The sequence below is a fragment of the Epinephelus lanceolatus genome, chromosome 15 (assembly GCF_041903045.1).
Source record: "Epinephelus lanceolatus isolate andai-2023 chromosome 15, ASM4190304v1, whole genome shotgun sequence".
Taxonomy (NCBI): Eukaryota; Metazoa; Chordata; class Actinopteri; order Perciformes; family Serranidae; genus Epinephelus; species Epinephelus lanceolatus.
In genome coordinates this window covers 27361816-27387197 of record NC_135748.1, presented here as the reverse complement: position 1 = coordinate 27387197, position 25382 = coordinate 27361816, and the positions used below count along the sequence as shown (strand labels likewise).

Sequence of the window (25382 nt, the reverse complement as noted above, 5' to 3'; positions counted from 1 at the left end):
AGGGTGCTGCAGCCATAGGTTGTATCCATCCTATTAAGGAATGCATTCCCACAGTCCCTCCGGTGTGTCCTGTTGGTTCCTGAAGTTTTGCCTTGGTGATCATCCTATGATTAAAGCTCTCCATTGTCTCTTGCTCGGGCATTGTGTGTGCTGCTTTTTCATACCAGATGAGAGACTGCGCTTGTCCGTTTGACAGAGGCGAAGGCAATTCAGCCGGGTAGCTTGGCTGTGTAATTGGCGAACTCTTGTTCCTGTGGGAAAGGTTATTGCAGAGCAACGCTTTCAAAGACCAATTTGCACAGGGATTGTCGAAAGTTAGGTCAAGGTTTGGAAACGCAATAATATCATTTAGAGCCATTACAATCATTATTATCTATGTGACATCAGCAGAAGGTAGGCCGGCCGTGTAATTTCAGCACTGTAATTCTTAGGCTCTTTGAAATATGTTTGCACTTCCAACTGGATGTGTGGGATTAGTCTGAAGGTTTGTAAATGGAGTAATTCTCCAGAGAGGAATAACATTTCCAATATACCTATGTTTTGAAGTAGCATTAAGTCCCCATTGACGGCATAGCCTGTTTTTTATTAAGGCAAATTCTCTTCCTTTTGTTGTTCAATCTATGTAAAGGTGGATCTGTCTCCTGCACTGATGGCTCGTATCATCCTGGACAGGTTCCTTCAGGGCCTGGAGGGTGGAATGCGTGAGTAACACTTTTCCATTTCCCTCTCTGTCCTTTCTATCATCCCCCCCATCAGTCTTAATTGTAGCACTTTGTCTTTTGAATTCCTTTCTGTTTGAGTCCCAATTCCAGTCCTAGCTGCTGTATTTCCAGCCTGTCCGAGCCTAATGAGAGACAGACCACATTTAGTACTAGCCGCATCCCAGGGCACATGACTGGCAATTAAGCACCGGGAGGACCACCCACCTCTCAACTGCAGTGTGGATCAATTCTAGCTCACCTCATCAGTGTTATTTATAACACCCCTGATTTCTTTCTTCACCCTCCTCCGTCTCCCCCAATGCATCCATCTAACCCCTACCCTCTCTTTCTCTCTCATCCCCTTTTCCTTGTCCCTGCTTGGGTCCTGTGAGGAAATTGAGTTGTGGAAAAGTGTGGCAGAAAAAGCAAACCATTCCTAGGTTGCGCTGATGGATGCGCTGCGGGAGAACCAAATTCCAGATGCAAATATTTTTGTTGAACATGTCAAAGAGATTGTCCAGAAATTCTGTGGATAATTGTTCATGTACATTCTGGTTAGCGTCTTTTTTCCCCCCTCTCTAGAACTTATTTTACATCATCTTATATCTTATATCTATATGTATTTTTGCGCCGATAATGTCATAATTTGCAGGTACATGTAACATTTGTTAATTCATGCAAAAAACATTTCCACAGGAGCTCCTAATATCACATGCACACACACTTTAATAACATTTCAATAGGTCTATTCTGAGAATTGTGTGAGTGTGTGTCTGTGCAGTAGTCAGTGCTTTGAGAGCGAATCGCATGATGTCAAAAAGACGTGATTCCAATTTAATCAAGAAAGAGATTAAAGTGGATGTGTGTTATTTTCAACTTCGCCACAGCACAGCCATTTGTCAAAGTCAAAGATGTGATTGCTTTGGACCCACCGTTATCCACTGCCTGTCAAAATACTAGTCTGAGCAGCTTGTAGAACAGGGCATTCATCCAGGAGAAGCACTCCGTCTCAGATAATAGCACACTGCATCCCTCCATCTCCATACAGTGAAAACATGCTTTATTATTGCTCAGAATAGATTTGTAGCAGATGAAACTTCCCGGATGATCGTTGTTTAATTTCAAAACAGTGTTGTAACCATGCCGTGTCTCGGCGTTCGCAGGCTCGCGAGTAATGTCATGATCGTGGTTGTTCTTCTTGTAGCAAGTGATTCCACAGAAGCTGGATGGCTTTTACAGGATGAGTCTACACGCTGTGACAAAACACTCTTGATTTAAATCAGATTAATATCTACTGTTCTATCTGGTAAAATAGTTTGACTCCTACTTGTATGAACATAACACATTTTCAAATGATGATGTCATTGTACTGTACCTTCCCTCTGTTGCCAGCTGTGAAGTCAGTTGCTTTGAGGGTGACTTCTGTTTTGACAGAGCTCCTCTGCAATCTCCCCGTGACACTGCTTGGCCTTTGCAAATGAATTGCTGTCCACACGGGCTGCCCGGTCAAACCGTCCAATCTCCCCGTGTGTATATTAGACTCCAGTAATGTGTTTCCATTATTAAACAATGCAAGGATAATTGTCTTTGGTAGCAATTAGCTAACAGGTTGGTTCAGTGCTATTGTCAGGCATATCCGTCATGCCCCCCTCCAGCCCCAGACTGCACTCCAGCGTGTGTGCATGTGTGTGTATTTGTGTGTTTTTGTCGCACTCCAGAGGGAGGGCGGGCAGGCACATTGCAAAGATCAATAGACTTCTATATAAGGGACATTACCCCCAACTGGGTGAGTGGCTTGCCTTTGCTTAGCACCATCGGGTTTTTTTTATTCCCCTTCTCTGTCCCTTTGCATTTAAGAGACACAGGAATGGGGCCTTTGGGACTGTGGAATATATGTACAATCACTAGTGCTGGATCAATACAGAGTTTTAAATTGTTTTCTGTCCCTTCCTTGTTTTGTTTTGCTCGCTTGTTGTTCCCCCCCCACCACCCGACGCTCCCCTCCCTTCTCACAAGCTACACACACCGCCACCACACCTCAACATGACGACACCACCAACAAGCTGCCTGCCTCCCCCCTCCTGCTCCTTGCAGCACAAGTATTGGAGAGAGCATCAGTCAGGCAGAATGAAAGACTATCTGGTGGCGCTTGTAAATAAATCAATACATTCAAAGCAGTTTTATCACGTATTGAATATGATATCAACATCCATAATGCTCCTTGTCTCATGAAAACAGACTGGGCAGTAGGGGAGGAAAGGTCACATGAGTACTTTTACGCTGTTTATATCCACTATTTTAAGGTTATGGAAAGCTGCGCTTAAGTTTTTAGGACAAAATGCTGCATTCTGAACCAACTGAAACAGCGTCAATGTATATGCCACAATTATATGGCTGGGCAATAAATCGATATTATATCAATACTGTGATATTAGACCAGATATTGTCTTAGATTTTGGATACTGTAATATCATAAGTGTTGTCTTGTTTAAAGTGATGTAACTTTCTAAGCGTAGCAGAGTTATTTGGCTTTACCCACACATTATATCCACATTACAGATGCTTATTTATCAAAAATCTCACATAAATATTTTGTGAAAGCACCAGTAGTCAACCCTACTAGGTATTTGGTCAATCATATTGTTATATTTGACTTTTTCCATATTGAGATATCCTTAACAGGGCTCATGAATGTGACAATTAAGTTTATAATGGACAAGTAAGGCACTGTACAACAACTTTGAATCTGATAACAATAAAACCAAAACACAACTAGGGCAGCAAAACGTGTATTTTCATCTGCAGTTGAATCTGCAGTCATGATGCCATTGAATTATGTATTTTTCATGATTTCAAATTGGTTATAAAAATATTTATTATTTATGTTTTATTACCAAAGTCTCCTTTTTTCTGAAATGTCCATATTGAATGACAGGACTATGTTTCATGAAACTAAAGTGTATATATAATGACAATAAAATTAAGTTTGTTAATTAAGGTGAACTGAACCAAACTAAGCTTAAATTTCTTCTTAGTCAAAATACTTAAGTGATTCGCTTTAGAATTATATGAAATGAAAAATGGAGGAAAGAGCTCAACATTTAAAAGGCTGGAACTGGCAAATGTTGCTGGAATTACTGCGAGGATATTGTAGGTTTGACTGTTATTGCTCTCACGAAATATTTACACAGTGACATTTTTGATGAATAATCACCCGTTATGTGGATATAATAACTCAATGGATAAAGACAAATAACAGAACAGTCTGATAAGTTAAGAAAATTACCTCACTTTATTGTAATGCAGCCTTTAAAACCAGGAAAAGACAACACTTACGATGATATCCAAAATCTAAGCTCATATCTAGTCTCATATGACAATGTCAATATTATATAGATATAATGTCAAGCCCTAATTGGTAAACTGAACTCAACGGACTAACATTCACTGAAGTTTTAATCCAAATAATGACGCAACTGATGTACCAACTGTACCGCAACAAAAATAATATTTTAAAACTGTTAAAAATGTTGACAAGAAAGACTTTTGGCATGGACGGATGTCATAAACTGGATTAAACCTGCATCATGTGCACACCAAATATTCTGTTAATGCTACACTTACATAGTAAACTGTCGTATCGTGATTCCAACTCTATGTCGGTACATCCTACCTTGTATTGCCTCACATTGGGGGAGCTCCTGCTCTTTCTTTCCCCCCTCCTGCTATCTCTTCATCTTTCTCTCTATTCCTCCTCTGACAGGAGTTGATGTGCCTCTAGATTTAGACATACTTTTTTTGAGGAGGCAATTTTGCTAGCTATTTGACCTTTTCCATTTTCCCAAGGCCCAGCTTCAGATTAGATTGCTGCTCCATGTTTTGTAACTATGTGATTCGACCGCCTTTAAGATTTATTGTCACATTCCTTTACAGAAGCCTCATACGCAAGGTTATAAATGTCCTGTGTTTGATGTTAACACTGTGAGAATGTTAGCGTCTACTATGATCCTCTGGTTCCTTGACAGAATTCATAATAGCTTCGGCGTTTTGCAGATCAGACGTGTTGATAACTGAATATTGTACTGCGTTCTATCCAGTAAAATCTCAACTTTCGTATCCACTGTGATTGTTATGGTTTCTTGTCTTCAAGTGCGCCTCTCTTCTCTGTCACACCTCTCCACCGTGGTGGAGCTGGTGTGTATATGCAGCCTTTTTTTTTTTTTTTTTCCAAATAATGAGAGCAAGGGCACTTCATTAGCAAGGAGGGAGGGAGGAAGGAGGTAAAGGCAGGATGAGTGTTTCTGTGCGTGTGTGTGTATGCATGCAAGGGGTGGGTGCAAGGGAGGTAAGCAGCAGCGTGGCACTTCACTTGACAAGTATACTAATTACTCCTTTTCAGCAGAGGAGCTCCAGTCAGCCTCTGCCACAGTCTAATGGCCTGACCCAGGAAGCCTCTCTCCATAGCAGAGCCTCCCCAGATCTGCTTTTCCCACCGCCACACACACACATAGACGTGCACACATACGCACACACAGAAGCGTGGAGTCTCATCTCACCGCTATCAGGGAGAATCAGGTGGAAGCAGATCAGTTCTGCCCCAGTAACCTCTTCAGGGACTGGGCTCCTCCTGCACAGGAGATACCACCTCATATCATCAACTAGCACCTACACACCACCACAGATACTTAAAAAAAACATGTTTTTTCCCCTTCCTCTCATCTCCCCTTCTCTCTCTCTCTCTCTCTCTTTCCCATCTTCTGTTTTTTTTTTTTTTTTTTTTCAATACGGGAGGATAAATTTAAAAGGAGTAAATTGGAAAATCAAATGAGGGCTTTAGGCAGCCGCAGAGATTTGCAGAGCTGTCGGCCAGCGTCGCAGAGCCTCATCCATCATGTCCCACAAGTAGTCAATTCCTCTAGTATCTGTAAATGTTTTCAGATATTAGCCAATTTATATGCTCCGAGATTCATCATGGAAAATCAGCTTTAGCGGCGCACATTATCAGGACCTGTCTCTCCCTTGCTCCATGAAGTTTGATGAACGAGTGCCCCTCCACAGCTCAATGGCTTGTGCATGGGGAGTGTGGCGGGGGGGGGGGGTGTGTGGGCACATGGAGGAAATGGATAAGCGCGTCCCCCCCCTCTCCAACACACCCGTGGAAAAAAAAGTGGGTTTTTTAATTAATAAACAAACTTGCAGAGGAGCTCATCAGTGTCAGGGGCAATAACAATCGTCATCCGTTACTGTTTATTACGGTCCTCCCTCAACAAATGTTGCTATCTAATGAGGTTTCTCAACATTTTTTTGTGTTTGAGATAATGACTTTCTCACCCTCGTGTGGAGAGAAGAAGAGTAGTTACAAATGACTCGAGTACGCAATAAGAAATCAAGCCAAGGTTATGTTGCTGTTACCTAGCTTTATATAGTTTATCTTGTTTTGGAGTTGCATATGAAAACAGGCTTGTGATTTGTTTACACTGGTTGTTTTCTTTAGCAAATCCCAATGGAGGCGTAGCGTTTCACATCTATTATTCTCCTCCTCTCTTTTCTTTTTCTGCTCAGATGTTGACGGTGTGATATGGTGCCTTAGTCAAAATTTATACCAACATGGGACAATTACAGTAAATTTGGCGAATGTTTACAAGGTGCAAAGTCGTGCTGCAGGGCTTTGTTCTCTGTGTCTGGTGTTCCTCAGATTATGCTTTTTATTTTCCTGCACGTGTTTTATGTGTGCGTCTGTGTGTGTGCCTTGAGTGTGTGTATTTAAAGAGCATGGCGTCTGTGTGTGTGTGTGTGGCAGAGAGGAGCTCAGGGTGTCATAGAGGAGTGCTGCCGTGCAAGGCGGGGGCGTCTTTAATAAATGTATGCTGATGTTGGAGGCTGCAACGATGCGAGGGATGCAAGGGCCCTGTTGTTATTTACTGCTGTGTTTGTGCACAGCAGCGAATCCCGGGCCTGCAAATGGCATTACAGCCTGTGATGAATGAGCATTAGGGTAAACTCATTTTAAAAGCATCCTGATTTATTAGCGGCCCGGCCTTCCATTTTCATCAGGTCAATGCTTGGCTGAAATTCCACAATGTCAGCGCCAAGGTCACCTCTTTATGGCTATTTTTAACCCCATCGCTCAGAAAAGAGCAGGAGAAAGGGATCCTATCACTTATTATGGCCATCTACCAAAAATATCAGAGGGCTGGAGCGGCGAGGAGAGAGAGAGAGAGCAGGCTAGTCGTGGAAGTGTGTGTTATGTGAGAGACCAAAATGTGGTGGTGGTCAACCCCCAATTATGAGCGCTAGTAAGACAAGAGCTTTAATGGCCACCGTTTGCCTTCGGGGAGGTTTATTACACACTACTGTTTTGCAGAAGCAGCGTCAAATCTATAAAACGACCATTAGGAAGAGGGAAAAAATCAATCAAAATGCCATTAAAGTGGAATAAGTTGCCAATATTGCTGATGTGGTTGCGGGTCCTTTGATTTTCCTTCAGATTATTAGGCACAGTCGAGTAGTGACTTTGTTAAGGGAAACCAGTGTTGTTGGGGAGTAATATGTCTCCCGGCTTCATAAAGTTTGCTGCCTCATATTTCCCGCTTTATTGATTATCCATTATCATTTGTCATGAGGTGTCCTAACTCAAGGGGAAAATATAACCCTCTTTCTTCACCGCCGCCCGCACCGCACAGGAGCATGGTATGGATCTGCGTGTGAAGGTACCAATCTCTGAGAAAAATGAGCAAAGAAATAAAGCACAGCCCTGTGCCTCGCAGCTCTAAGAGGGAGTGCGAGGTTATGGGGTGGGCTGGGGGAGTACCGCGGCTGGGAGAGACTGAAACAGAGAGGAGGTAGTGAGGAGAAGAAAAAAAAAATAAAGAGGTGGCAGAGAAAGATGGAGACAAAGAAGAAGAAACAGAGAGAGAGAGGAGGGAGCGCTGAATGGGCTTTGTTCTTCTTCCTCCCTCCTCCCTCTTTATTTCATCATAAGGTAGATGAGGGATCACAGCACTGTTTGTGCTCTCTGTGATAGTTTTCTCAAGGAGTAATGCCTATGAAAGAAATGCAAAGACAGGACTGAAAAGACGGGTCTTAAGGGCATCTAAATGCTCCTCTAAGTGCATTTCTATTAATGAAATCCATTTAAGAGACGCTTGATGATCCAGTCAGCGTTTGTAAATGCACACCCAAGTCTTTTTCAATTGATCCTTTCCCAATGTCTAACTCCCTTTTTTGTCCATTTTTGTAAATCTTAAAATAAGCCGTCTTGTTATTAACACTTGCACACTTTATTAGATGAGCTCGGAGATCTCTGTGCAGCGTTGGTACAGTACAGGCGCCATCCATGCCTGAAATGCGAATAGAAACATTCCTTGTATTGTCTGCAATGCTGCAAGTCTGTCAGGACCATGTATCACTAAAATGGCGTGCCTCAACCATTTCGTCACACAATGATACAATCCATTTAATCCAAATCTTTTTAAGAAATGATTTAAGGAATTTTTTTTGTGCTCCTGCAGTACCAGCGAATCAATCCAGCAGGCTTTCCCTTCCTGATTTATAATGTTAGTAGAGCAAGAATGGGGATGAGAGATGCAGAATAGTCGGCGTTCATAACATAGATAAACTACATGGGGCTCCTGTGCTCTGGACTGAAACATTTATCTATAGAAAATCTGTATAGACACCAAGCAGCCATCTAATGGACTAGTGTGGAAATACTGCGCTAACAGTGGTGTGGTGAATTACAGTATGTCAAGCCTGTCTTTTGCCTGTATATTTCCAGAGTTTGCTCTCAATTCAGCGCAGCAATTAGACTATTTTTTTAACATTTGTAAGTTGGACAAGCTGTGAAGTTTGACGCCATTTGCATACTAATATTTATTTATATATTTTTGTAATTGTTTCTTACCCTTTCTTGTCTGTCTGTCTTGTACTCAGCCTCTAAAACAGTCCTCAACAGCATGCTCAAGGACCCGTCTTTAATTCCAGACCCAATCCTGGCCAATAACATCTACCAGGCAAGTGTTTTAACTTTTAAATCCGACCTGGAATATGACAGGAAAGCATTTAAATTGCTCACTTTTTTAAATTGCTTCAATTTAATTTTAAAAGTTTGTCAGATTTTGCCATGTAACAAATCTCCTGCTTAGGTATAGCGAGATTCTAAGTGTTATTGTAACACCTGGCTGACAGACGGCATCAGCCGCTCATGTTTGCTGATGAGGTCACGTGAGAGCCGGCGGTCATGCCTGCCAATCTGCCAGCATCTCCTGTGTTTTCCCCCTTTCCCCGCCACTGTACGGGGCTTCCTTTCCCTTCACCTCCCTTTACACCCACCCACCCTTTTTTTTTTTCGCACGCCATAATATTTCTTCCCCCTCTTTTCAGTGCACAATAAATGACTGCTGTTATGGACCGCTGGTAGACTGCATCAAACAGTATCCTATCCCATAAAATTTTAAGCCTGAAATTGACGAGGAGCTATTGAAGGGGATGAGATGTGTCTGGCTTCACCTGACATAAAAGTTCTGCTTCACAGAGGAAGTGTTTCATCCTGCCTGCCATCCCACTATCACCGGTGCAGCGGCTGGAAGGCGATGGAGGGAAGAGGAGGAGGAGAGGATGGGGCTGATCTAAATGCATCTCCATGTGCACACAGTGGATCAGACCCAATGTTCTATGATACAAGAAAAGAGAGATCATTCATAAGCCTCGCGGTGGTTAATGTGTTCTTTTGTTTGGTGTTTTATTTAACCCGGATGATTTGTTATTTTATGCTGACGCTGATTTTTAAAATAATTTTTAATTGGATCGCATTTAATTCAGATAATTCTTATGCTGATCAGCACCATGGAGAGTTCTGGGCACATCTGAACTACTAATTTCCATCGAACATTACTTTTATTTGTTCATAATTCCCTTTCCTTGCCCATTACAAATACCTCCTCTTGCCTAACAGGGGTTTGGCCTTGACTGTAGGGGCAGAATGGGAGTCCAGGCTATTTAGGGGCAAGCAGCTGGGTAGCAGACCAACTATTTCCTGGGGGAGGAGACTTATTTGAATGAGTGTACATGGGTACATCTGTATGTTATTGTGTCTGCCCAAGCTTTCGTGTGTGGCGGTGGGGCTTGGCTGCTCTGTTCGTAGCCAGTCAACCCTGTCCCACCCACATCCCCCCTTTTTACCTTTCATTGGCCGTCTTCTCGTCAGTGTCAACTTAGAGTCAGTTACTCAACCACAGAGAGTTCATTATAACCGCCCCGCTACTATGTGCTTTGTAAGAGGTCCATCCTTGCAAGAGAGGAATAGCCTTTAATGCATTTTTGATGTATGTGTATTAATTAGAGTCCATTTTGAGAGATTAGTGTTTGTTGAAGGCAGCATAACAGGGTACAAACTTTTCTGTCTCTTATGGGAGAAGCAAGTTTTGCATATATGTTCTCCAGCCTCTGTAGATGCAGGATTTTTTTCCCATGGTAACAAGCAGCCTGCATCCTGATGCAAAATGGCATTTATTCTAAAAGCATTTTTCTTCAGAGATTTTAGAGGAATGAGCAGAGCAGCCAGTGCAGGCGCTCTATGCATTTTGCCAAATTGGCATTTGTTTCATCTTCCTCATTTAGGTAATGCACTTTGGAGATTTGTTGTGAAAGCAGATTAAGGTTGACCTGAGGACTCTGATTGGGCTCTGGCTGTACATCGGCAAGAAGAGAAGTGGCTTTCACTTTGCATAGTAAGCCAGTAGTTGGGGAAAGCAGGTTCTTGAGTTTAACTGATGTCAAGCGTACACATGCACAGCTGGGGTTACCTCATGTCTGTGCATTTATTCCGTTACCACAGCAAATACGGTTTTATTTTCTGGTGTCCGTAGTAACTAATTTTACAGGTAAAAGGCCAGATTTTTTCCTGCAGAATTTTTATGAGCAACTTGTGTTCTCACAAGTACAACTTTCAAACTTTGTATGTAGTTTCATGTGAAGTTGTTTCGATACAAATGCCAGTATTGGAAATGCCTATGATACTGCCGAGAAAGCGGGATCAGATTTCGTTGATTATGTGAGTCTATACATCCATCCCGTTCCACTTAATTCAGTGGTACCCAACTGGTCCAGCCACGGGGTCCAAATTTGTCCTTAGACATTAGTTCAAGGTCCACACAGTTTAATATATTCAGTGTCATACTTAGGTTTGGCCATGTTGTCGAGGTAGTTTGCTGTCTCTGTCAAGTAGCTTTCAGGTATTCACTCACTCTGCAGCAGAAAATGGCACTTCAGAATATTAGCTTTGTGCCATAAATTTGTTGTACTTCACAATAAAGTGTTTTTTTTTTTTTCCAAACTTGACACATTCGCGAATCACTTGAGGTCCACTCAGAATAGACCTGATCCACTTTTCAACCAGGACCCACCAGTTGGGAACCACTGACTTAATTCATGAACAAACTTTAAAGTAGTTGTACACCCGTATTAAACAGCAGTTTTCCTTGATATCAATTCTTCATTGTCACTCTCAAACAGTAGCCTACACTGTGAGTTGTGTAGCCACTGGCGACTACTGCTTTAGAGCAGCCAGGGGTCCGTTTCACAAAGCAGGTTTAGTGAAAACTCAAGAGTCTGTTAACCCTGAAATGAGGGAAACTCTGAGTTTTCCGTTTCAAAAAGGGAGGTAACTCAAACCAGAGAAAGAGGGGTAACTCTAGCCTGTTTCAGAGAGAGAGGTAACTTAAGCTCTCGGTCAGTTACCGTAGTAACAGACTCTATGAACCAAACCTGGTCGGGACCAGGTTTTTCTCAATGAACCTCGAGTGTCTCTGTCTCCGCCCTCTTTCAGAGCCACACACTCCATTTGATTTCCTCATTCATTCAGTCAGCAGGCGAGTTTTGGCGTAGCCTAGTTCTGCCGTCTGTCATTTAAAAAAATCATTTAAAAAATCAGAGTAAGTATATTAGAAGTCCATTAGGCACAGTAGGTGGCGACTTTTTTCACTAACATGGCATGTCCTTTTGATAACGATCCCGTGGATGAAGGTGCAGCATTACTGCGCAGAGAATTAAATATTCGTCAGGAGATGGTTATCAGACCGCGCATAGATGTTTTAGCATTTCCACACAATTATCTTTTTGAGCGGTACCGTTTCACGTCACAGTCCATCATCTACACAACCTAATCCGTCCTTATTTGCAACATTACCAATCGTAGTCATGCTCTCACATCCCAGCAGATATTGTGTGTTGCGCTCATACTGTATAAAAATGCGCTGTGTTTCTTTGCAAATGGAAGTTTTTTGTACAATGTCGGAGTCGCTGAGCACTTGAGTAAGGCAACTGTATGCAGGGCGGTCAGAAAAGTGTGCTCGTTTTACGGGCATCTGCCTTCTTTCTGTTGGCTGAGTAGAAGTCTGTGTTAGTTTAATTTTAATTATTTAACAGAACACGAGGTTAGATGAGAAGACATTTATGTGTGTGAAAACAGCATTATGTTGGGGATAAAACAACTGCACAGTCAAACAGCCACTTAATATTTACTTTACAATGTAAAACATGATCAAAATGAAGTACCCCCATGAGATTATGCCGAGGTCTTACCTGTTTGAACAATGTTTATATATTTCATCCTGAACTGCTGCCAAGTACGCTTCTCCTCCGCGGGATTGCACCTAAATGAAATAAATTAATAGGCTACCATTCGAGCAGTTTTCCCCTGTAATATTATTGTGATTGCAAAGGACTACATTTAAACTTATGCATTCTCCCACGCCGTCTCCCTCTCTTTTGCAGCTGCAGCGGTGTTGCACTTCTTTATGAAAACGTGTTCAAACTCGCAGTATGAGCGCATTAAGATATCTAATTCTAGTGGGGTGAAAAACGCCCTCCCCGTCCCCGTTGCCATGGTGACTCGTCGAATCGGGGCTCCATTGATGCTGGCTTTTTATAGTTGTGGTGCACGCGCTTAACTCCAGGTGAAACTACTCTGAGTTGATTAAACTGATTCAAATCAGCTGTTCTGGAACCGGAAACTCAGAGTTTCCTATCTCAGAGTAGATCAACTCAGAGTTCAGAATTAGACTCAGAGTTTGTTGAACCTGCTTTGTGAAACGGACCCCAGGAATTTATTTCTGGTAAACAGTGTAACGTTAGCCATTAGCAAAATGTCAGCAATTTGGCACTATTTTACATTTCCCACCAGTAAAAGGTAATGTGTATGGTATGCAAGGCTTTAGCTTTGAGAGATGGCACTGGTGTTTCTTATACTAAATTGTGGCTATTTTTCAAGAAATTGTTATTTATTCCTAAGATTTTCTGTTTTTATGACCGACTGTCTTGTTAGATAATAATTCATTGTCTGTTTGTATTCGCCCTGTTTTACAAAGGGTTTAACCTGAGCCATGTTAGCATGATAGCAATCATTTCACACCCATACAAGGTTTGTTACATATAGCTGTTTATTCTGTTTAATGCAGTGGTATCAGATAGGTCCTCTGTATCGGTACTCATGTTATTCATGTATTCATGTTGCCCCTGTTGAAACCTCACCACCTAAACATTTGCAGTTGCTGTATGTTGGAATCCTTGACTCTCTGTTCTCAGCGCTATTGGCCAAGAACATGAGGTGCTGCTCTGTGACAAACTGAAGGAGAGGAACCTGTCCTTTCTAGGTGAGCCATCTTTTCACCTTCTCATCACATTTCTGAAGTCAGTCTGGTCATGGCAGTGTCGCCTTTCTGGAAGTAGCAAAGGAAGACCTGGACGTGACTGATGCAGTGGATGTTATCTCTTATTGATTTGCTAACAACAAGGAGCTGTTATCAAATATCCTCGGATGCTTATGCACCGGGGTACAATGAATATTTAAAGAATGAAAGCTTCAGTGATATGTTTTAATGTTTTTGTTCAGGGTTTTTTTTGTCCAACATTGAATGAGAAAGCCAGTTTCTATCAGGGTGTCTGCAGGTACTTCAAATTTTTGTAAGTAGCCTTTAAAGTCATTTAATAGACTTAAATTTGAATTGTTGAGGTCTTAAATGCCACAAACATTTTATCTAATTTCATTTATCCATCTTTTACTTTCTATTTGTTAAATGAGTCAAGCTCTTCTGCATCAAAGTCCACATTTTGATGGCACAAATCTTTAAAACTGCCACTAAACCAAATACAGTCTTAATAGTTGCACTTACATAATGGTAAAATGTTGATTAACCTACCCATATTCCAACATAAAACCTACCCCTGCAGCATTTGAATAAGAAAAAGGTGATTTGTCCCAAAATCAGTCTTAAATTTAGTGAAAAATGATTTTGAAATTGTCATTGAAATAGCTTTAAATTTAATTGTTTGATACCTGTAGACACCCTGTCTACTTACATGAACATGAATGTTATGTTGGTACCAGTGAGAGGATATTTGACTGCAAAGACAGTTTTTCCAATAGGTAGTTTGGGCGATTTAATGTTCAGAAAAAATAGAAGCTTCTCATATGCGATTGTAGTTTCTAATTTTTTAACCAGTTATATTTTTGTTCTCTTAACCTCCTCTACTTTCCTAACATTATTATCTAGTTCCAACAATATTAAATCAAAGTAGAGTGTCCAGGTGTGAAATTGTGAAACAGAATTTTTAACCCCCCCTTCCTCCCATCACCCCCATCCCATCATCATCCCCTAGGTCAAATGAGTGATGAAGGATAAAAGTCATTCCCACTGTCATTAAGGCCATATCATTTATTTGAACCTGGAGTGCTGACCTTTCTCCAGAGCCGTACAGAGGACTGTTCTAAAACTGTCAGAGTTCGGGCGACACGAGGGCCACTGAGGCCGCCTCACCCCATCTGATAAATGGATTGGAAATAAGCTACCCAAAAGCGGGGATGGCCCATTAATTTTAATCAAAGGTGATGTAAAAAAGGCGATCAGAGCCACATGACAATGTCAACAGCCCAGTAGGTATGAAAAGAGGCTCCCATCCCACTCCCACCACATACACATCTACACCCACATTACCACACCCAGGATGCCCCTCTGTACCACAGGCCTCTGGCAGCCTCACTGACCTCACTCAGCTCTCTTTCTCCCCCCTTGGCTGATGCTACCTCCTCACCACCACTGACACCGCCACCCTCCATCTCTCCTCAATTCCCTTCCATGCCCCATTAGTTGAGCTTGGCTGGAGACAAAGAGGCAGGCCCTCGGAACTGAATGACCTGGTCAGCCTGAGATTTAATGGAGAAATCAGGTGTTGTAGGGATAATGGCCGAAGCGCACCAGAAGTCAAGGACAATGGCTGCGGCCTGCGCAGGCAGGGGTCAGGCTTACAGAGGCTATAATGCCAACCTTGTCCCTTTGCTGTATATTTTATAAAGCTCTGCCAAACTGCAAACTGGAGAGCAGCTCTGTAACTGGGCTTTACAGGTTTTTGTGCAACGACAGCGAATACGTGGCAGATGTAGTTAATGGTTTTACTGTGCTCGCTGTCCTCTACTGTTATTTCTTCTGCTTTGCTAACACTAAGGGGTTTTGTTCCCAGCACCTTTGTGAAGGCTTTTAGGTTACCTGCCTGTGATTGATGCAACAGAATTTGTTCTGTGAAGAGTAAAACTTACTGCAAAGAGTCAGACGTTAAAATTCTGCACTTTATTTCCTGTAGATGAGAACCAGTTGAGAACTATGGGCTACGACAAAACACCTGATATCATCCTGGAGGTTCCCATTGGTTAGTATACATATATTATATAATAATATTTTATCTGACATACAGTATCTCCCTGATAACCTTAGCGTCCTTGTTTCATAAAGGATTATGAAGTTGTCAAAACATTGTCATGTGGATGAAATCTTTTCTTTGATTTTTGTGAATGAGATAATGTCCTTTCTGGATCATGCTTGTGTGGTTTTCCTGTGATTGGATTTCTGAATGTTGCTGTGTTTTTGTTTCTGTTAAGCCGTAGAGGGACACATTGTACACTGGATCGAGAGCAAAGCGTCATTTGGAGACGACCACAGTCACCGCACCTATCTCAACGAACAGTTCTGGAGCTACTGGAACAGGTAAGCCATCCCTTCTTATTCTCACCTCTTTGTATTCGCCTTTCATACGCTTATCTAAACCAACCACATAATGTTGCAACACCTATTCTCCCAGTTTCCATATTGTTTATAACTTCTCCTTTTTGACCACAAACCACAATCAGCTTTTCTCAGTATCACAAAGGCAGCTCATATCTCTGTCTAACAACACTAACCACTTCCTCCCTGGCAAAGGCCACATTAACCCCACACTTCCATATGGTACATCTGCACATCACACTACTTCCACATCCACTCCTGTCACTGGAGCCTTTCACAGCCTGAAGGGTCTGCCTGGTAGCTTGATTGTTTTCCAGAGTACACACATTGTTTTTGAAGGGAAGCTGGGAAATGGGTGATTAATCCGTTGCATCTGTTGTCATGAGAACCTTTGGACAGGAACGGACCCTCATGGTACGACCTTGGGGGCCTGAGGTGTGTGTATGTGTATGCATATAAATGTGTGTGTTAGAAAATGCACAAGGACATACTTCAATGTCTCTTGAGAGAACATACTTCTTATCTAAATAATCGTGACACAGTCTACTCAAGCAAAACACCAACTTTATTTTAATTTTACCTCACCACACTGAAAACATAATTCTTACAAGGGGGTTACACTATAGGCCTTGCCCCTTTCTATTTGTTAATTTTTACTTTAAAGGCGACCTTTTATATTTTCCTCAATTTTCTGTCAGATGTATAATGTCACAATGTCCGATGTTCACATTAAACGTAGCCAAAATTTCAAACAATTAGGTAAACGTAAGTAATCTCTGCAAGCCAAAACCTCAGGCTCCAGCCCATTCTGAATGCTCTGTTTCCAACTGTTTTTTCCACTTTTAGACAAGCTGACATCAGCTTATGACAGATTTCTGTATGCCGTCATCTACTCCAGGCACGCTACTGCAAGTGTTCACATTACGTAGCCTATACTGCCATATGAAGCTAAATGCTAATGTCAGAGAAACATGTAAGCTTGGTTTGCAATGTTTTTAATTTCTCCGATTTCAGATCATATTCCTGCTGGAGCATGTCTGGTTGTGTTTAGAAAGTTTCACTGGTTATTTTTAATGGGAGAAAGTACTGCTAGTACACTGCTGCATGTAGCTAATGCTAATGTCAGGGAAACGTGTAATGAGAAGCGGAAATGCAGACCAATCAGAGCAGATTGGGCTTTTTTAAGGCACTTAAATGGAGTGTTTTAGACAGAGGGTGTTACAGGTGTTCCAGCAAAGACAGTGTGAGGAAAACAGTGCTTTAAAACTTGAAAGCATGTAAACATGTTCTAGTAGAAACCCGAAATACAAGGCAGAAAATGTCCTATAGTGTCCCAGCTATTGAATAAATTAAACAGATCTTTCCCTGTAAATGCTAGCAAAAACTATCAGCTATTTGCATCTGTCTTGCAAAGTGTCATCAGCCTCTATCCAAATAATTTAGCACAATACTCAGTATTATCCAGGCTTAATTTTAAACCTACGAAATCTGAGTACGGATCTCTTACACATGGTCTTCACATCCCCTGCCTCCCTTGGCACGGGGTTCCAGTCACCGAGCTGAAAAGTCGCCCACACCGCCTCCGTTCACCTGGCTGTGGCCCCGGCCCCCCTCAGCCGTGACAGCCAGCTGACATGTTGTGACACGGTGCTAGAGTGCCAGGAGGTTCCAGACCCCAGGCACAGCCGGACACTCGCTTTCTGTCTTTGTTTTTGTTTTCTCGGTGCATGTGCAGCACCAGATCAGGATCAGATTTCTGGATCTGTCAAAACCACAACACAGAAAGAGAAGCGGTTTATCATGAATTAATTTATGTATGGTTTTGTGTGCATTGCAAAACATGAATTTATATTAGGGTTCCTGATGTAGTTGACAGATCTTAGTTGGTAATACAGTTTTTTTTTTTTCCCAATGATAATCCTTTAATTCTTAAGAGTTCCAGGGAAACTCCCATATATCCTTCAAATAATGTCAAATAAATCCGTATTTTAAGCAGTAACTTCTAAAAGACAGTTTTTGAAAATATAAAGACTGAAAAAGTAAAGGAAATGAAAATAATGGCTCCACATTTAGAAAATGTTACTCTTTCCTATAGATGACTGACCCACTGATTTGACGCAGAAGCTGCCAGCGGAGCAATCGTTTGATTTTAAGGGAAGATGACTCATCCAATATCATTGAGCAGTTAAAATGCGGGAGATGAGGTCAAGGTCATAATCAATGGTGTGTTTTATTTTCTCAGAGTAACATAGTTTTATTTGGAAATGGCCTGCTTCCAGAGGAGAAAGCTCTGACAATTTTTTTTAACTGTTGTTGACGTCAGGAACTAAAAGTCACTGAGGTGTGAATTTGAAAAGGGCCAATCTTTGACGGTTACTATCTTTGATGGGCCTCATTAAATACCACTAAGAAAGTTGGTGACAATAAAAGGCTTTGCTTAAGCTCCAGAGCATTCCCAGACCATGTTTAATGAGAGAGTACTTAAATGATTGTCGTCTCAGTTCACTCAAACTTAAAATAATGCAGTAAATATAGGAAGAGGGCTCATTTGATGAGCATGACATGAAGATCAGATGTCTCTGTAAATATTTCACTCTGTAAGTCAGTGTTCTTTCTTAGTTTGGATTAAAGGAAGAAGTATTCTTCTGTCTTTGGTCTTCCACTTTGGTACTCAGGGCATTGGTTTACAGTAGGGTGAAATATCAGAATACTAACAGGCTGATTGGACGGTTAGAGTAAGTCTGAGCCTTACATATTTGCCCACGGGTGTCTTTCGTTGATATTCACTGGGGCGGCCTTGTCCAAGTGTATTAAGGGACTGACAAAGTAGATCCCGTCATGTCAGCCAGCAGCCCGGTCAGATAAACATTGTTGTGTCAAAAAAAAGAAAAAAAATGTCAGTCCCTTCAGACCCTACCTTTCCCAGCACCCTTGTAATTTTTAATTGACATTTACTGCTGACATTTGAAAATGTGCCTCATCTTTCTCTCATTGTTAGACCTTATGCATTATCGTCTGAGGTAACCGTGTGTGTGCGCACATGTGCGTGTTTGTGTGTGTTAGCAGTGAATTTGGGGTCAGCGCTTTGTAGTCAAAAACATAAACCAATAGAGAAATAGGGTACAAGAGAGTGATGGGGTGACATCATCCTCCTTTCACTTCTCATTAGTTGGTTGCAGTTGATGAGACGGGCCCTGAAGGGCTGATGTTTAGGGTGTTTGTCCATTCCTTCATTCCTCAAACTCAGATTTCAGTGCTCGACTCCAAACCTTTCGGTTTTCTTTTTTGACCGCCCTTGGAATCGCACAGCAGTGTTTGTAATTACTTCATTGCCCCTGATTGACATTTCCAGTGATTTGCTTATTTTTCATGAATTCCCTCTTTGCTTTAACTGAGCTGCTTCACCCATTGCTTGTGTTAATTGTTCTCGGTTTGCCCTGAAGCATTGCAGAGTGAGCTATGGGGACATGTTTTTGTAGACGGAAAGAAAAAACATAACTAATTTTCCCTCCAAAGCCCTCACCAACTGCATTTATCATCCAAACAATAGTCTTGCCAACACACTAACCCCATAATGAACCCCTCTTCAGTGGAGTGAGGGGTAATGACGCTTCACCTACAATGCTCCCAAGAAAAAAAGATAAAAAAAGGGGGGAAAAATGGAGAGAAAAACGGTCTTCTTGCAGAATCAAACGGCGTGTTCAGGCCCAGTGCCTGGATGAGATGGCGAAGCAGCAGCTATTGGTGTCTTCCAGCCATCAATCTTAGCTGGTGGCGTTCCAGAGCCAGCGAGCCCTCTGCTCTGACGGATGTTCAGATAATTGAGTTATCCATCTCGCCCAACTATCAGAGTTGCATAAAAATTATTCACCTGCTGGTGAATATTAAACACATAATGAGCCTCTTGTGTGTTTTAGGAGAAGTGGGTAAGGTTAAACACAGCATGTAATGAAATATGGACCCTTGTATGGTGCCACCTTAACTGCCCCTCCTTGATTATGGTGTACTTAAATCAATTATGGTTGGCAAAGTTCCTTCCATAACTCTCCGAGCAGCAACTGAAGTTCTGCCCTTGTATTTGTCTGATTAGTGTAGATTATCAAACACGTAAAGGTAATATGTGAAGCAATTAATGTATTATTGGCTTTGTATCATCAATGTGTTAACAGATTGTGACGTAGCTAAAAAAAAAAACTGAGACCCTCCCTGACTTTTTCAGTTTCCTGTAACAGCCTGTGGACTGATGTCTATGCTAAGGACTCGGGACAATAGACTGTATAAAAGAAGTAGACGTAGCCCATTGGTTTATTAACAACTGTTTTGAAGCCTTAAGTTTGTCAATTTGGACATCGCCAACTTGACATTACCAGTTTGGGAGGAGCAATGAGGACACTGCCGTGATAGCGTCTTACCATCACAAGGTAGCCATACCATAAAGCACACCCTGCTTTATCATCTAGTTGACTCTAAATTGGGCCATAATTTACAAAATAAAAATAATCCTGTATCGAAGAAGACTTGAAACTAGTGATTGAGACCATGCACTCATTAGGAAAATGTCTACCAAGGTAATAAATCAAGTGAGAAGAAGGGTCGTTTCTTCGTAGACTCACATACAGTACAATTGGGCTTCTTTTTGCAATCAGTTGAGTTGCCCCTGCTGGCCATTAGAAATAATGCAGATTTGAGGCACTTCCGCATCGGCTTCACTTTTCAGATCTGAGGATAACCACTTGCTCGGGACAGTTTTGCTGGGAAAATTCAAAGGATGTCACACTTGTTCACACTTCTAAGACCCTTGCCTTCCCTCAGCTCTCCTTTAACGCCAACAGAGTACAGCATCAGCTATCGTTAGCTTAGAAATGAAATCCGCTAACGTCCAACAAGTGTTACCCACCACAACACAGAATCCAACGTAAGTCCACATAAGCAGAAAAAGTGAAGATTGTCTGGCTAAACGGACATGTAGCCAACATCGGAGAGGAAACTAGGGTCAATACCAGCAGGGGCATTCGATTTGTTGAGGGACCTTCATTTGGTTCTGGGATCAAAACGGACCCCAAGCTGGCTTTCATACTTATATCATCTATCAACATGATGCCAGTAGATAACGTTTAGTCTCATGTAAGTCACCTCATTGTTCTGGCCTATGCCCAGGACGCTCACTTGCGTCTACGAGGTGCGGGCTTGGCGCGAGCAACAGGATGCTAAGTGCAGTTCACTTAATGGCCACTAGTGTCATTAATAACAAGGATTCTCTGAAAATTACACATACAGTAGTACCTTTAATCTTGTATACATTCAGATAATATTTTTTCTGACATCGTGAATATTTGTGCACATAAATAACTGATTGATTTATGTAGAAATGCAGATTTTGGTTTTCGTCATTGTTTTTTGCAGATTTCGACCATGCAACTTCAACGGCCCCTGCTAGGTTTAGTTACTTAACATGTCGTTGTCAGTCTTTGGCGTTCTTTGTAAAGGCTGTGAATCTGGAATGGAGAACAAAAGACGCCAGAGAAGTTTTGATAAATAGATGGATCAATAAATAGATCAGTGATTGGTCCTCATTGTCAGGAGAGAGTGTGTCACACAGCTTGTACGAAATATAGTAAGACAAAAATCAATCAAAACATTAACACCACAGCCCTTCACATCAAAGCTTCGTCACACAGCACACATTTGACAAAAATGGCTGCAAGGGTTCCTCTTAAATTAATATTATGTTTATTTGTCTCGTCTTTGCTTGTTTCATTGTCTCACGGCATCTCCTCTCTGAGAGTCCACGCGTTATTAATTTGTCAGATTATGAGGGATCTTCGTGGCCCTTAATAGCCCTCCATGCAGCAGTTGTGTATCATGAAAGGATCGATAGAGTAAATCAGAATATACTGTTTACCACAAAATAGCTTTTAGCAACAACACTACTTTGCACTGTAGTAGAGCCAATATTAAAAGGGTAAATGTAGAGTTAAATAAATGGATTCATAGCCGTTTCCTATTTTCCTATTTTCCCTCCCCCATTCCACCCACTCCAATACAATGGACAGCCTGTGTGGAAATGAGCATGGACACCAGCGTGCCCCCCCCCCCCCCCCCCCCCCCTCAAAGCAAATCAGCTGTGAGATTCGTAAACTGCAAATGTGTCAGAGTTGAAAATGTTAGCACTCTTAATGGAGGCTTGAAAAGGTTAGATCTGATAAAAAGCTGTCAGCCGTCCACAAAAAATGATTTATAGCAATATAATGGGACAGTATGCCTCATTTCTCCCTCATATGAAATGGGGGTTAAGACTTTTGGGTTTGCCATTATACATCATCTGGCTTGACCACTTGGAAATTTGTTGAGACTCGAATGCACGCACATGCATTATGTTTCATCCGGCTCTTTTGTTTAAGTCATTTTGAAAGTCATGTCCTGTTGTAATGTGGATAATTTATGTCCTCCCATAATTACAAGCAGAAGATTCTCATGCTCCAAAAGTGCATATCGATCTCCATCCGAATGTGCTTTGCGCAAATGAGATTAGTGCTTGTCCTTTGTTGCAACACTTTTTTTGACGCACATAATGGAAGCAAAACTACAATTAATGAGGAAGTCGTAATTCTGAAGACTCTCACCAGACTGTTCCTACAACATCACTAATCTGCTTGCTGACATGTTGGCTAATGAATAGACAAAAATCTGATTTATGTGATGTTTTATATTAGTTGACACAGCTGCAATTAGACATCTTGAGTTCTTTGTGAACTTTTTCCAATTATATCTGGAACTGTATGCTGTGGATTCTACAGCTGAAATTGCACGGTAATGCCGTTGTATTCTCAGAACCGTCAATCCGTTTTGCGACATCAAATTAATTTTTTGATTCAAGATATTGTACATTCCCGTCTTTTTTTAATTGACATGTCCATCATTTTTTTGTTGAACTTTCCCAAAGCAGTAACGGCAGGAATGCTTAATTAATGACAGTGTTGTAGAAAACCCTTTATCTTTAAACAGGGTTCTTGTGTGCCTTCATCCTTAAATGTGCAGATAGTTTGCTTTTACGCAATATAAGTATAGGCATTGTTTTATATTTAGAAATGCTTGCATGTGCATGTAGTGTATTTAATGCAATAGCAGCACACGAGTCATATAAGCAGCAGCAGCAGCAGCAGCAGTAGCAGGAGGGCCATCATAGAGCCAGAGCAGATAGAGGATGTCACCTGAGAGAGGGCGCCCACAGGCCGTGGCGGCTGCTGATCCAATGAGGCTGGACATTACAGGGCCATCCCCGAGGACAGGTACTGGCGCTTCTGGGGTGACAGTGTGACACCTCCAAGACCTGTACCCTGCCATACTTTACCTCACCTTCCTGTCAGAGACGTGCACAACAAAGAAAGGAGGGAAATAAAACCTCCATTGCAATAGTGGCTTTTAAAGAATAAATGATTTTCCGTAGTGTCATAGGAACCTAATATGAGCAGTGTGTTTAGCTTCTGTTCATGTTTACAGGGTTTTAAGGTTGTAGACTTTTTATTTACTTAATATGCATGGGAAATTGTAGTTAGAGTTTAATTTCCTTGTTTTTTTTTTTTTTTTTTTGCACAAATCAGTTTTCCTGGCAAAGCGCAAGCGCCTCTGACATTGCCTTCCTCCTATTTATAGTTATGGATACCCCATGCAGCGCAGGAACGTGGCCTCTTTTATTGTTTCCTTTGTTATGACATCCTCCTCGTCGAATATTCCACAGCTAGAAAAATAGCTATCCACAATGGTGGTTCCTTTAGGGCTTTGCAAGTGTTTGTTTTAGGGCACATCGGCACACAGAAGTGCAATGCTGGCCCCCAAAGCACAAGCAACTTGGAATATTAATGGCAAATGACAAGTCGGCTCTGATGCTTCAAGGATTTCATGCTTTTAAGGATGCACATTTGGGTGCATTGTTTAAGGCGTCTGGGGTGTAATCCGCACTCTCAGGTCTCCAGCAGCCTCAGGATTTAGCTCTGGTTAAGCTTCCATGTCTCCTATTTATTTTTGTAGGGTTGTATGTGTGCATTATCCAAATTTGTCATTTACCATTGAGTGTGAGAGCAGCTTTGACACGGCCGCTGTGTGTATAAACGAGGAGCGGGACAGAAAGCGGGACAGAAAGCGGCACCCCGGCGATACATATCCCTCCTCCTGTCTTTCTGCTTGCCTGTGACACTGCGAGACGGAGAAGAAAGCCCCGAGTGAAATGAGGTGCAAGCATGTCTGCTTCATGAATTCCTGTTTTGCCATGGAACTTTTTTAAAAGATTAACGTACATTTTTTGTCAGCTTTCACGATGTATGTCATCAGACTTGCTCCGCCCCCCCCCCCCGCTCATTTTCTCGGCCACGCTGCCTTTTTCCCCCCTTCATATTTTTCCTCTGCAGTGACCTTCTGGGTTTCATTCCAGGAAGAAGTCAGCAGCATTTGTCAAAAGCCCAGGGAGTGGTGGGCAAAGATTGGAACACCTCTTTGTACAACTCAATTAAACAGGAGAATTTTGATGGATGCCCAACACAGAAAAGACACTTTACATTCAATGTGATGCAAAACTTCCAGTGACATTTTCTATAGTGTAGGCAAATAGATTTTGTTTTGTGTGCACACTTTTTGCTGCTGGATATCTTTACACCTGTAGAAAGTTGCAGAGAGATAACGGGGGAAATAGGAAGATAATTAAAGGGACGTCTGTTATCATACAAAGGTTGCGCTCCAGTATTTTGCTGAATCGATTGGAGAGGCTTAAAGTACTTTAATAGGATTTTTATAGCTGCATTTTCTCCACATATAAACCCACATCGACATAAAGCTACAACACAAATATTCAACGCTTTTGAGGACCTTTGGTTCGCGAGGCCTGTTTAAGCATTTCATTTCATGCACCTCCACAGCTGCTTCAAAAGCATCTTAACACTGCCCAACTTAAGGGCTTAATTGTGTCTTAACCTCTCAGTTGAGCAGGATGAAGGAGGCCAGGAGTCATCAGATGATGTCCTACGAAGGCCTAAGGAGAGCACTGGACCATGAGTCCTGTGGCATGTCCCAGGGAATGAATTCAACCAAGACAAGTGCTGAAAAAAATAACTATTAAATATATTCTTTACTGGTTAAAAAAAAAAAAATAATCCCAGTTGAATGGAAACAATCTGGTCTCTTCTATTATCCAATATTGTCCTGGCATTTTGTTTTAAGGAATGGCATTTGGTATGGAGAAAGAGGGCTTTTATTTTTTCCATGGTTGACATGAATACAAGAGGAATGCATATTTTAGTTCTGGATGTGCGATTTCATGACATGGCAAGTGTTTAACAGCTTTTGGGGGGGATTAAGATTTTCTTTTTATCTGATTTATTGATTTCGTTGTGTTGACTTGTGTCTCTGAAAGTCACATTGCTTCCATGCGTGGTATAGGTTACTTGCGCTCATTTTAAAAAGCACACGTCAAGATTTAATTGAATCATTTAAGAGCCGCTCTGGTTTAAATCAGCACTGTTTTACATGCCCCAAATTAACGGTTCAGTTTAGCCAGTTTATCTTTGCTGTAATTTATAGCTTGCTCTGCATTGTCTTGTGTACTTCTGAGCACAAAAACAGTAAACACTCTTTCTAT

General features: G+C 41.7%; 1 protein-coding gene across 1 annotated transcript in view; it reads left to right on the top strand.

Moving 5' to 3' along the window:
- The window catches only part of cdin1 (CDAN1 interacting nuclease 1), a 65338-nt gene that overhangs the window by 17188 nt on the left and 22768 nt on the right, over positions 1-25382 (top strand). Inside the window, exons 6-11 of the mRNA XM_033643602.2 lie at positions 629-701; positions 8634-8713; positions 9084-9133; positions 13284-13351; positions 15336-15401; positions 15631-15736. Of these exons, the coding sequence (XP_033499493.1) occupies positions 629-701; positions 8634-8713; positions 9084-9133; positions 13284-13351; positions 15336-15401; positions 15631-15736 (443 nt within the window). The remainder of the gene's footprint in view (positions 1-628; positions 702-8633; positions 8714-9083; positions 9134-13283; positions 13352-15335; positions 15402-15630; positions 15737-25382) is intronic.